Raw genomic sequence first — 13897 nt, 5'->3', positions numbered from 1 at the left:
ATACTTTCAAGAGGACCCTGAAAGGCTCCAGAGCCACAATACTCTGGGAATCCCATAACAGGGCAACCTATTTACACCTACGTGGCTTGAGAATGTTTAAATGGCTGAAGTATAACAACTTTTAATGGTTCTCTGGCATAGAGATTTTGCCCCCTTAAGAAAAAGGTATCACTTGAGCTAATTCAGACTGGAAATTACTGCATCTGGGCTGAAATACGTGATTCACTGAATGTCTGCGCTACATGCACACAAGGACTATAGTATAAAGGTGTTGAAACGTGCTTAATACTTCATGCAAAAGTTCTAGACCCCCATTTTTATAGGACACTGTGAGCCGTATGTTGAGTGATTTTCTTTTTTTTCCTACTGGGAAAGATCCTATCTGTAAAGTGTCCTGGGTTAGACAGAGCAACTGTATATCACTTTGAACTTGTAACCACAAAATGTTTGGGGGAAGGACTATGATAAAGCTCAGACTTTTTAAATATAGTTTCTTTCTCAGAGGCCAAAGTGACAAGTTAAGTTTTAGCTCTCCTCTCGCTCGCAGTGTCTTCATTCTACCGAACACAACCTGAGTCTGACAATGACTAACATGACAGTCCTATCAACATGTACCAAGTCCCAGCTTCTAAGCAGTTCCATGCTTATTGTTCTCACACATGGCAAACTACTTCCCCGCAATTTCAACTATTTCATATTTAAGTTCTTTGGCTTTGCTCATGGATTTCTAATCTAATTCTATGCTTACTTTCATATAGCATGTAAGTGCAGCAAGGACTGCAGTCACAGAGTGACACATTCAATGGCAATCATGAACTTTTGGATATTCATTTCTGGTTCTGTCAAGACAGTCACAGACGCCTAAAGTAACACGTCTAAAAGCTACTTTTTATTTTATATTTTATATAATTTATTGCTTGGGGGTTGTGTGTGATATAAACCAGAATTGATTAATTTATCATATATCACCTTTACTTTCTGAGTGCATCATCCATCATGGTAATCAGAACATTAGGAATACATATTAAACTCACTTCACTTCTGCTCACTCTGCTGACTGGCTGAAACAGTAGCAGATTTCCTTCTCTTTGAGGAGTCACTGGTTCCCAGTGTGATTATGGGGACAAGAGTGAGTGAAATTTGCAGTTTCACATTTGGCCTAGGAATTTTTTTTTATGCTACATTAATAAATAATGAAGAATGTACGATATATATTTTACCCAGATCATGGCTGTGTGTTAAATCACACATGCCATAAAATAATCAAATACACAATATATTCTGAAATAATTTCCCTTGCAACTAAGCCACATTTGACATAATAAGAATATGGAACTGAGCATGGCTCGCAATAATGAGGTATTTCACACTGCCATTTTGTTTGCATGTGCAGGTACTTGCAACAGAGTAGCCCTCAAGGATCTAGATATTCAACGACAAACGCTAAATGTGTAAAAACAATCAGATGGCATCCCCACCCGCACGTCAGCCGGGGACCAAATTTCCTTTGTTTGACTCCACTGAATCTCTCATTTCCTCCCCACACATAAATCCTCTGTGTCTACTACTACGCATTATACACAGTGCTATAAAACTGTTGGCACCTTCCTTTTTTTATCAGCCCTTGCCTCCCTCTTGCCTGACACAGAAACAGCAGACTAGCATGTCCCAGTGAGTTTTCAGTGGAAAAGGTGATTACATTAATGTCAGAAGCTGAAAAAACAGTACATCTAGCTAGTCTGCAAAATAAAGAAGAGGAAGGGATCATACTTACAGCAGCTGCAGAGACACAAGATCATCAAAAAGGCCCTGGGGAATCTCTGTGATCTTGTTTCCATAGAGCACTCTGAAAGATTCAGGAAGACAAAATAAATCTTAAGTAACAGACCAGTTTAGTGTCCTCCCACATCTCTACATTATCATCTTTATTGATCTTGTGCACCATGCCCAGGATCTGTGGGCATTTCATTTAACTACTGATCTCATTTTCTTTTCAGAGAGCACATGGTATTAAATGAGTCGTTATGATTCAGGCTTCGTCTGGTGTTGGAAAGCATTTTTAATGTAGAAACTGGAAATCATCCAAAAACTGTATCTGAAATATTTTTCATTCTGTTGAGGGATTTTTTCCCACCCTTTTTAGAAATATTTTAACCACTGAAAGGCACATTGTCTGATGCAAAAACCTAGAATTCTGCTCAGTGATACTAAATTTAAAATCCAGGGAGCTGGTAGTAGATAAAATTTCATAAGATATAATAATGGGCACGAAATGTGACACAGGCATTATTGGATAAAATATTAAGGCTTCACCAGCTGCTGTTACCATTTCAACTAGTTAATATAAAGAAATTTAGCTTGAACTGGAAATAGACATATATTTCGGAAACTCAGAAATGATTTAGGTAAAGTTTAGTTATAAAAAATCAGTGAAGATTTCATAACACAAATGAGAGCCACTATATATATTTAGTTAACCATAAATATGTGTGACCTGATATCCATGATTCAGTTTTAATATTTCCTTTTTTAATGGAAAAATGCACTTATAGTATCTTCAGAAATTGAACTAAAGGGAATAACAGACAAAACTACCATTATGTCAAGATGTGTTACCTAGGGATCAGAGAAAAATCACAGATGACAGGAGCACCTGAATTTCAATCACAGCTAAAGTATTTACTCATGTCATTTCTGCAAGTTGATAAAATTTGTCAAAACCAGAAAGTGAGTTAGGAGCTTATATGGGTCCTGGTAAAAGGGAAGAAGATTAGGTTCACTCTGAAAATTTTATACTTTACCTAAACATTTTAATAGACTTAAAATTTGGAAAAGCAGTACTTACGTCACTTCTATGCTCTAGATAGGACATGGTTATAAACCAGCTCAGGCCAAAACTTTGTTCCTTATGTGTCACTAAACTGGTTAATTCTTTATCTTTTTAATGTGGAATACTATGCTAGCAATTAATCAAACAGCCATGTGAGGCTTGGATGCCGGCTGAAATTCTGGCTTACCCTCTGTTTCAACATTTAAAATATTACTTTGAGTTGAACATACTGAAAACCAAACACTTAGCATGACGGACCATTTACAATACCCTCTGGCCTTCCCAGAGCATTGCCGCTTCAGTTTACTCTTCATCAGTCATTGGAAGTCTATCACCTTTGTGGGACAGTTCCCAGATCAGCTCATTTCTGAGCCTAAATAAAATGAATCTAAATAAAGTAACACACTTAGATATGAAAACCTAAACTTAAAACTTCATTTTTCATTACTTTCGCAGTTTAGCAGGAACTAAACTGCTACCCAAGAAACTAATGATCATCTAGCATTTTATTTTCTCTAAACAAATGTAACATTATTTCTCTTTATGGATTGCAGAGTCAGGAGGTTGGCTTTTAATGTGCTGTTACAGTTAGTGGTTTTTGTAAGTCATGAATGCTAGTACCACTAAGTTTTTCTAATGGTTTCCTAATTTCAGCTTTGGAAGACACACACAATTTCCTACTTCAACAAAATTTCATGCAATGTTCGTAGATTTTTATACTCTACCCAAAACTAGACAGAAATGATGGCTGAACTTTGAAAGGTCTAGTAGGTCCATTTAGACAGCAGTTTCAAAATACGAGATAATATTCAAGTCACTCAACTTCACTGGGCTCTAAAACAACATCCAAATGGCCGATTCACAGTCTTCTTTCTGAACAAAGTAACTGATGTATCAGGAAGCAAAAGCAAAACTGCTGCAGAAAAAATATTTATAAAAGGTTAAAATACTAAGTTACTGCCCACAGAATCCAGTATACTTCCATGTCAGCTTCCGCTCTTTCTGAACATTGCTTTAGTGAGTGCATCATCTGTATACAAAGCTTAAATGATAAGCTCTGTGATGTGATATGAACATCTTCCTTAGTTTTGTGATGTAGCAGGACCATCAATGCTGATCAATAATTCGTAATACTACAGCATATAAGAAAGTTCAGAAGCTAAGCTTTACAAAGTGTCTGTGGAAAGAAGTAAAAAAATCCCCACTCCATACTAATGGTTATGCTGGCTGTAGAGGTAAAAACACTTATGTAAAGTAAAACCTTAAAGAAATCTAAACACTCACACCCAGTGCAGTCGTTAGTACTGGTACTACTCAATGCAAAGATCAAAATAAGACTTTTATTTAAGTAATTTTTCATTCACTTTTAATTTAAAAGTCAGAAGGTCATAGTGCAGGGTTCCACTGAATTTTAAACCTTGGATGTGTTTATACACGCTCTTTATTATTTGAGTGAAACAAAACAGTTTAAAATAGCTTATAAAATGAAACAAAGCTTCAATTTTTAGAAGCCATGGAAAGAAAATAAGCATTTTCCAACCTAATTGGGCTTATGTGCATGTGGCACATTAACATTTGAACAAATTAACAGCTAAACAAAAGTCAGTATGAGAGCTCAGGCACTTGTCTCTAATTCATATTCATGTTCACCACTACACTGAGCCAAATTAGCTAATGCCATTGTCTGCCTGCCATGCCAGAGCTGAAGTCAAATGGTCCTACAGAAAGAAGCACAGAGGAGGGGAGATACATAATGCATTGCATCCCATTTCTTGAGTTCCTTATTTCCATTTACTCCAATAAAAAGCACAAAAAACTTTTGCTTTCTTCAGAGTTGTCATTTTTTCTGTTTAAGACACGAAAGCATACTCATACCAACAACTATGAATACTGGTCAGGTTCATGATCCAAGATGCTTTTGTTCTGAATGTACCAGCTGCTGCACTCCTAATAGTACTAATGAATGAGTTAGCCTGCAGAAAAGACTGGCCAGGTTAGGTAAACTCTGTTATTGCAGACGCTTTCCTCTACACCCTGTCATTCTGCCCATTTCACTATGATGCATCTCGATGTTTCCAGAACAGCAGCTTTGGGGGAAAACAGAAACCAAACAAAAACCCCAAACAAAAAAATAACTTCAAAGGCCATATAACAGGAAGCTCAGACAAATCAATTCAAGAACTTCATTTAAATCTCCGACGCTTTTACCAACAGAGACAATTTTTAGATTGTTTATGGCATTACAAGTTCTAAAAATGTATGTTTTCTTGCATCCCTCACATATGTTGCAGGACACACAGGTGTCCTGCCTACTGTGCGAGCTTGGCACAGGAATGCAACCCTCCTTCCATCCCCTAGCACCTGAGTTTTTAGGCCCCAAAATATTTGTTATTAAAAACACACTAACAAAGTTAATATGTAATAAAAATAAAATCAGCTCAGTAATTGCTGCCAATAAACAGCAAATCTGTGAATCAGAACAACGTCTATTAGAACAGAGAAAGTTTTTATTGTGTGTTTCTGATCGTTCATTTCCTTCCCAGCTTTGCTGGGAGACCAAGTTAGCCACAGGATGACAAATACCATTTATTGTCAGGTGGAGAAGACATTTACATTTGGGGAGAAGGTGAAAAGTGAGCTCTAGCTTAATTCTATATTCACAATGATAATCTTCAAAGTAGCAACTAGAGACTGAGCGCAAACTGAGAGACCAACAGGTATCCTTTTTTCTTACTGTTCCTTTCCCTCTCTTCTCACTGCACAATGGGGTCTCTTTTACAAAGATGGAAACCAGTCTGAATGGAGAAAGCAGTCATAAAGATGTGCAAACACATCAGACTTGCCAGTGCATGAATTTTATTCTTGTCTTTTCCATGAAGCGGGTATATCTAATACCAGAATGACCAGTGTGAAGAATCATTCACTGTATTTTTAAATCAAGGAAAATTTTTCTCAAGTTTTTTGGAGGTGCCTTTCTAACATCAGCAAGTTGCTGTCATGGCACAGGTACAGCTGAGCCATCTGAGGGCTATATCCTTAGCAGCAGGTAGAGCCATCAGCTTGCTATTTCACAGCTAAATGCTTTCAGCATGGCCACAAACCACAAGCTGCAGTTCTTCAAAACTACCTGGCAGATTGGCTCACAACTTGCAGCAGTTTTCAGGCTGCCATCAACCTTCCAAACAATGGGAAGGACAACACATGTAAAGCACAGACCCCTGGCTGCACTGCAAGCATTGGAGGAGATCCCTGGAAGAAGCACCCTATTCAGCTGAAGAGTTATTGTGGATCTACAATAAGAAATTATACAAATATATAAAAGTCATAATGAGGCATTGTTTCTTTAGCCTGATTCTGGCATCATATTTTAATAATTCCTTCAAAATGTATCTATTCCAAGACACAATTAAATATTAAATTTCCAGTTAAACAATCAATTGTTCCTCATAAACTTCCAAGTTTTGCAGATTAATCCAACTGATGTTCTAAGTAGTTAAAAATAAAGTGAAAATAGTCACTGCAAGGATTCATCTCAAAGCTTGGGACACACCAGACAAAGAAAGCATTGGAAACACACATAGTAACAAGTATGTCATCTTGGCTGAGAATGTAATTAAGCAGGTAACAAAGCTTCTGCAGCAGGGTCTTGAAACATAAAAGTCTCACCGATTCTTCACAGTCTGTAGACATGCTGACCTCTTGAACAATTTTAAAATCAAGGTATTTGCAAAGACTTTACCAATAGATGGCCTTTCATATGCACTGAAGTTAAGCATACCACCTTCTAAAGGTGTGAAACAATAATTGCTGTGTTGTCTTTATTTTACAGTTCATCACCCTACCTTACTTGCAAGTGTAGTTGCAATTTAGCTGCTTCGTTAACTCAGACCATAGAACACAGAGATTTTTCCCTGGAAGGTGACAGAGAACTCTTTGGGGGTATGAAAGGCTAGCACAGAATCCCTTAACTCTAGACCATATGGTTTCCAGCTAAGTGTTCCTTTATTTTGGCTTGGCTCAAACATTCTTACTGAAGTGTCAAATTTTGACTTTATGCAACGTCTTTTTCAGTCCTCAGAATGCTTTAAACTTTCTTTCAGACTGTGAAAACAATTCTTGCTAGGAAGAATTATATTTCCCAAGCTACGTACAATGGCACAGGCTCAATAAGAACTCAAGTTTTTAAAAGAGGAGGAATTGATAGGGGTAAAAACAGCAATAAATTTCTAATATCTGAAAGAAGCTTAGACATGTAATTTTTTTTCCCCTTGCACTATGTCATATTTCTTCAGAACAAGTTAGGCTAAATAAATCACAGCAAAAATATCCAAAGCAATTTGTTACCTTAAAATAAGTTTGGCAGTTATTGCAATAGACAGTGTTTTATTGCAGATTTCAAATCACCATGAATGACACCACATACATCATCACCCAGGAGATGATGGTCTAAATGGGATTGCTATGTCAAAATCTAAGCTGTCTCTTGTCTTTGTGCCCAGGCTGATCTAAGCTTTTGAATTGTTCACTAGCTTAAATTCAGTAGATGAACAAAAGCAAAGGAATTCTCCCTCTGCAGTGGTCTAAAATTTATTCATTCAGTTTAACACACTGAAGGCTTAGACTATTTTGTCATAACTCATAAAATGTCCCCAGACAGTCTGGATATGGCCTTCCAAACCTACATTTGTGGGAAGTTTACTGACCCCAAGAATAACATTTATCTTTGATGCTATTAACAATAACCAAATGCCGATACAATCCTCTCACTGATATCAGACAGATTTTGAGTTGATTAAATGAAAAATTAATTTAGTTCAGAAAGTGCATGCAGCAACCTTGAAACATAAAACTATTCACAACTTAGCCCCCCTGTTCTGCACTGAGTTATTAACCACTCCAACTCCAGCAAAGTGCAATTCTAACTGTGAAATGCAAACCCCACGTACTACAAATAAAGCGTTTCTCAAAATTTTGCTTAAAATTAGGAGAACACATTCTTTTGCAATCAACCAAATATGCTACACTTCTTAATGCAAAGGTACTACTTGCTTTCCTGTTTATATGGAAAGAAGTCTTGGATGGCAAGACTAATCCCTCCAACACAAAAGCCATGGCTACATTATGTGGCTCTCCATGCTGCTTACTGGTTTTTTAGATTCAAATAATTCTAATTATTTATTTCTCATCTTGGATATTGCATGTGGTCCCAAGCACTGCACTATATCTCACAGCCTTCAATGTATACACCCTTGTACCATCTCTTCCACTTTTTCAAGAGGGGAGACTTTGGTATAGACAAGCAGTTTATTTGTCCAACAGCTGTCACTGTAGTTACGCAACATAACTTCTTCCTCCCAAATCCCAAGGTAGCACCTTTAAGATTAAAGACCCTTCTTCTCAGGCCTTGATCCACAACACCCTCCCTTCTCCACAATGGGTTTATAGTAAGATCTCCACAGCTCCGTTCTCTCAAAACCAGAGTCTGGATTGTACCGTATTTTCAGTTTTGTCCGTAAATAGGTTTGAAGTTTCATTCATAACAAAAATATATGAAGGATCTAAGCCCTAATGCCCAAATATTGAAAGGGAACTTCAGACCCTGTAACAGAATTAAATCCCCAGACTCAGAGCTGACCAGTGACTCACAGTGACACCTGCATATGACACAACAAGGCCAAAAGAAAAAACCAGAAAACTCTAGGAAGAAGAAAAAAACATTCTTAAATAAGAATGATTCTGACACCTTAATTGTTGTCATAACCAAGAGAATTAAAAAAAAAAGGTTATGTACATGCCCTAAAATTTCTAAGAAAAACAGAGTAGAAATTCCTTGTCCACACAGTCATTATACGAACAGGGAACAAAATCCTACTGAAAAATGAGCATGGAGAAAACAACTTATTTTTTTCTGTGTGTGAGGAACGGAGAAGTCTTGAGTCCTTACAAGAACAAGATTGCCTTTCTTTTGCTAAATCCAGAGAAAACCTAAGGTAGAAATGGCTTATTTAAACTGTTAAATTTTTCTGACGTCTTTGACTCCCATAGGTAGATTCCTTCTTAGAGAAAATACATAGATTTAAAATAAAAACCTATGACCTGCTAGCATACGGATCACTTGGCACTTTTAAAAGATTTAAGCTTTATACATTTTAGGGGAAACTGCTTCTGTAATAAACATTCCTGTGTTTTGAAAACTATAATACACCATCTTTTCTTCCACCTCTAATAGGTAGAATAGGCAGAGCACTCTGAGAAACAGTTCTGCCTGGAAACACTAACCTAAGTTAATTTCAGAAGAAAGTAGAGTAGCAACCCACTATATATAGGCCTCCATTAGCCAGCTAGACTAACAATGTTGGCTGTCTTCCAGATAAGCACTTTCACTCTCTTAGACCCATAGGGAGCACTGCAATTGCATACAAGCAGGGAGTAAAGGGAGGAGCAGAAAATGGGGATAATGCAGATGGAAAAAAAAAAGGAAGGATTTTCGGCAGTACAGCAGTTCTTCATTTTTAATGGAAACAAAGTTGCTTACTTTAATGAATATTTTCCCCTCCTTTATTCTTGTTTTGACTCAGCTAGCTGAAAAGTCCAGCTGCTCTGTGCACAGATTAAACCTCAAAGGTGTCTCATTAAAATGTATGCCACCAATTACATTTGACTTAAATATATGAAAAATAAAAGTTGCTCTCAGTTGAGCTGAAACACTGTATGCAGAGCAGCGTTCCTTCAGGGCATGCAGCTGACTAAAGTTTTTGGGGCCTCAGGCACCAAAAAGATCGAGCTGCTTAAAAGAGAAAATACTAGTAAGCAAACTGTCTTATTTCATTTCTACCTCCTTCTTCTCTCCCCTTTGGCAGTTTCATTGGGAGGGCTGCCACTTCAAAGGAGTCATCTTCTCTTGCACTTACTTGTCTTTTTGCAGTTAACAGAACTGGACTGGTGGCTATAGCAGAGATCAGATAACAGAAGATCTTCTACTTCACAGATATAGAAACCTGCGGGAGGTTTCTTCAGCAAAACACAGATTCTGCAGAACAACAGATAATCTTGCCCCATAAAGATATCTAGGGCTCAGAAACTGAAACAACTACAGAATTGACCAGCAGGAAAGAACCTGCCAGAGGTCTGGGTACAGGTCATGAAAGATCAGGGAACTAACTCTTGCCTACTGACCACAGGGAAAACATTTCTAAGACCTAGCTGCAATAAACTGCAAGAGTAAAACCTTTCAAAAGTAAAAGCCAATGGCAAGCGCAATCGCCTATTGAACCTAGAAGCCGACGATGACAATTTCAAGGCTGGAGTTGATACTGTCCTAAAAACCAGTCTGCCAAAGAGAGCAGAAACAGACCGTGTGTTTCCACAGCTTTGCGTGGCTGTGGTAGAAGGAAACTGAGGCAAAGACAAAGAGTGAACAAAGGAAAGACTGCTCAGAGGCAGCTCCCTTACCATAGCCTTTTCTGTGCTGCATCTCATCTCTTCGCCCTCTCTCTCCCCCTTTGTAACCTCCTAGCAGTAAGGAAAAACTTTTTCCCTGTGAGGGTGACAGAGCACTGGAACAGGCTGCCCAGAGGGGTTGTGGAGTCTCCTTCTCTGGAGACATTCAAAACCCGCCTGGACGCGTTCCTGTGGGATCTGCTCTGGCAGGGGAGTTGGATCTTTCGAGGTCCCTTCCGACCCCTAGCATTCTGTGATACTGTGATTCTGTGATTTTACCCACTTGGATATAAACATATTTAAACGTCATTTACTTAAAATATTGTTTTGGATGACTGCGCAGAGAATATACAGTCAAGTCATTTCACTTGCTTCTGTGTGCAAGTCAAAACACTATAAATTCCTGCACAGTTTATATTCTCATTTCCTCTCTCTTCACCCTGATGTGTTCTGTCCCACTCCTGAGGCCACCTGGGGGTATCTGAATTAGCTATAGCTAAAGCTGAATAACTTCTGAGTTGGGAAGTCAACCCCAGTAGAAATGTCTTGCCTGTCCAGCTTGGTCCTAGACCAGAAAGGTGTAGCATTGCAGTATCAGCAGTAGTTTCATACTAAACCAAAACTGTGGTGTTCAGTAAATATCATTGTCTTACTGAATTGTTTCCAGAGAGCATTGAGGGATTTGACCATTTCCACAGCATGTTGAATAACACTGCCCTAACTATTCACAAAGACTAGCAACACTTAATATATATTTCTGGCATTCTCCCAGCTGGATTCAGGGCACAAAAAAGGCCCGTCCTTCTGCATTCTGGCTCAGAAGTTTACCACAACGTGTAAGTTTAGTACTGAATAACCTTCCAACATTAGCTCTAGTCACAAGTTGCATAGTTCATTAGAATTATCCAGTATTCAGAGAATAAAATTACGGCAGCTTTTAGAAATAAACTACTCTCAAAAATCATACTGTGTTAGATGAATATTAATGAGCTAAATGTTGTAAAACTATCTTTAAAATTAATACATGTAAATATCATTCCAGTTGAGCTTACTCTTTTCTCTCAACCTGGGGCTCTTTCTAACACTTGAGTCTAGCTCCTTCTCCATATATTCTGACCTTGCATTGCTCCCTTTACCCATTAAAAGCTCCACTGTTTTAACAGTGCTGTGGGTAGCTAGGTTGAAATACAGCTGCATTTAAATTCAACTTTGTGCTAAACCAGTTTCTGTGTTCTATAAAGAGAAATGAATGGTTGTCAAGAGATCCTACCTTCTTTTTATCTTCTGTAGTAAGTCAGTCATATTTTAGTCCCCTTCAGCTTAATAAAGTAGTAGATACAGGTAAGAAATATTAACATTTTCTTAAGAGCTTAGGTTCTTCCCTAACTAGTTTGAAGAACAAACAAACAAAAAACTCCCAACAAATAAACCGACAATTATGGAAGTATTTTCCCTAACTCCTCCCTGATCAACATCACCAAACAGTGTCAGGGATGATAAGGTTTTTGTGTGCCATGATGAGTTGGGGGGCACGGATTAGCCTGCAGGTGCACATGTACAGCAGATCAACTTGATTTGAAGAAGTGAACAAGTCAGTAACCTTGGGGGTGTTCATCTATCAAAGAACTTACTAGAGGTATGTGAACAGTTCCTACTTCTAACCTTCATGACCAATTTTTCATTTACAACAGATCAGATGCTTCACGCAAGCTGGCAATTGCACAGAAACGTAAGTTCTCCCAGACAGCACATTATCATTTTTATTTCTCTTACATGCAAGCTCTCCCCAAATGCCCATTCAGTTCTATTTTCTACTTACAAAGAAATGAGAGATTTCAAGCCTTTGAATGCATCAGGTGCAATGTCAGATATTTGATTCTTGCTGATGTCTCTGTAAAGAAAAGGGAGGATTAAACGTATATTTGTAAACAGGTATTTCATTAAAATATTTTAGTAGTTTATTGGAAGACTATACTTGACACAAAAAAAAAAAAGAAGTAAAACATCATATTACCTCAGAGAAATTATGAACTATGTAAGGACACAAATAGGCAAATTCCAGGAATGATCAGAAAACTGATGTCTTTCATTTTATGGACATTGAAACAAAGAGTTTTAGGAAGAGGTTTGAAGAACAACAGTGAGGTAGCCCATTGAATAAAAATAGTTGATAAAACCCTATTAAGAACTATTAATAACAGAGATTGCATTGTGACTCTGTGGGGTGGCCCTCAAGCACAAGGAGCAGCCTGTGACAAAGTGCAGAGGTTGTCTGAATGTTTAAACGCAGGCATGGAAGGCCAACTTTATAACAGTACAGCAGATCATATTTTGATTATAAGTGAAATGACAGATAAGGTGAGGAGAGGTTCTAAGTCAGCTGGAAAGTGCTGGCATAACATGCATTAAGGAAGACGGTGGGATTAATGGTGTCCACATGATGACCAGGGGAATGGCTTCTGAGGCAGCAAGACTGTGTTTGTCTAAGAGAAGAAACCTTGTAGTAAACGAGGTGTGAAGATGAACATATTCATAAATACCACAGACCTGTAGTATATTCAAACAAAATTCCCATCAAAACCCTAGGAAATTCCACTAAGAATTAGTGTCAATTTATATGAAACAGTATCAATAATTCTTAGGACAATAAAATTCGTCTGAGGTAAGATTTTTCCCACACCATCTCTGTTTAATACCAGTGGGAAAGAGGATGGGACCCAGCCCCCGATCCCACAGCAGGCACCAGTGTCACTGAACAGTCTGGCACTGTACCAGTGACACTTGGTTTCCAATGGCCTAGAGAAAACAAGCGGCGCAAAATTCTACCATGACCTTGACCTGGTGGGGCAGGCAAGAAGTGGGTGGACACAGCACTGGCAGGTCTTCCTAGATTTTTCAGACACTAGGGAAAGCCTTGGAGCATCTGAATGGAAATTATGGACCGTTGAATCGAGCAGCACTGTGGGGAATACCCAGTGCGCTGCAGACCCTGTCAGGGAGCCCCAGCGAGAATCCACCCTTTCAGCTATGATGTGAGTGGAATTCAGTTGTAGCCTGCTGTCATTTTCAAGGGAAAGTGTGTTCCTGGTTTGGAAAATACCCTTCGATTTTAATCATAACCAAGCAGGTACACAAAGACAGACTATGACACAACTGCTTTACACATGGAGCCCAATTTACTACACTTGGGACCCCGACGCTCAGAACTGGGTGCCTTATCATGACTGCCACTGCAATCCAATCTTCCTGTCAGCCAGGTGCTTAGCTACAGGCATAACTTTCAGCCACCTCATTGCATTCACTGACAGTTGGTACCAGCTTCTATCAGTAGCATCAAATCTTTTCACTTATAGCTGAAGCTGGAGTAATATGGTATTTCATGTACCTCTTCACTGTTATTTCCACTGGGGCACATGCTAAGGATCCCGGTCAGACTCTAAATAATCATCACTTGAAAAAGAACCTAGGAATCAGAAAGCAAGTTTTTCTATTCTATACATGTTTCAAGCTACAAATCCTGTTGGTTAAAATTTTAATGAAATCCTCTAACTCTTTTCAAACCTAGCCACATGTGGGACTTTCAAAGTGAGATTTTCTTTGGTTCTTTTATAAGGCTCACAAAACAAC

General features: G+C 38.4%; 1 protein-coding gene across 1 annotated transcript in view; it reads right to left on the bottom strand.

The window, feature by feature from the left end:
- The window catches only part of SLIT3 (slit guidance ligand 3), a 523033-nt gene that overhangs the window by 149478 nt on the left and 359658 nt on the right, over positions 1 to 13897 (bottom strand). Inside the window, exons 11-12 of the mRNA XM_086471174.1 lie at positions 12090 to 12161; positions 1775 to 1846 (exon numbers count right to left, since the gene is read on the bottom strand). Of these exons, the coding sequence (XP_086327300.1) occupies positions 1775 to 1846; positions 12090 to 12161 (144 nt within the window). The remainder of the gene's footprint in view (positions 1 to 1774; positions 1847 to 12089; positions 12162 to 13897) is intronic.

The sequence above is a fragment of the Leptosomus discolor genome, chromosome 10 (genome assembly GCF_034619465.1).
Source record: "Leptosomus discolor isolate bLepDis1 chromosome 10, bLepDis1.hap2, whole genome shotgun sequence".
In the NCBI taxonomy this organism is placed as follows: domain Eukaryota; kingdom Metazoa; phylum Chordata; class Aves; order Leptosomiformes; family Leptosomidae; genus Leptosomus; species Leptosomus discolor.
Note: the sequence above shows the minus strand (reverse complement) of the source record. Positions and strands in the feature narration are given on the sequence as shown.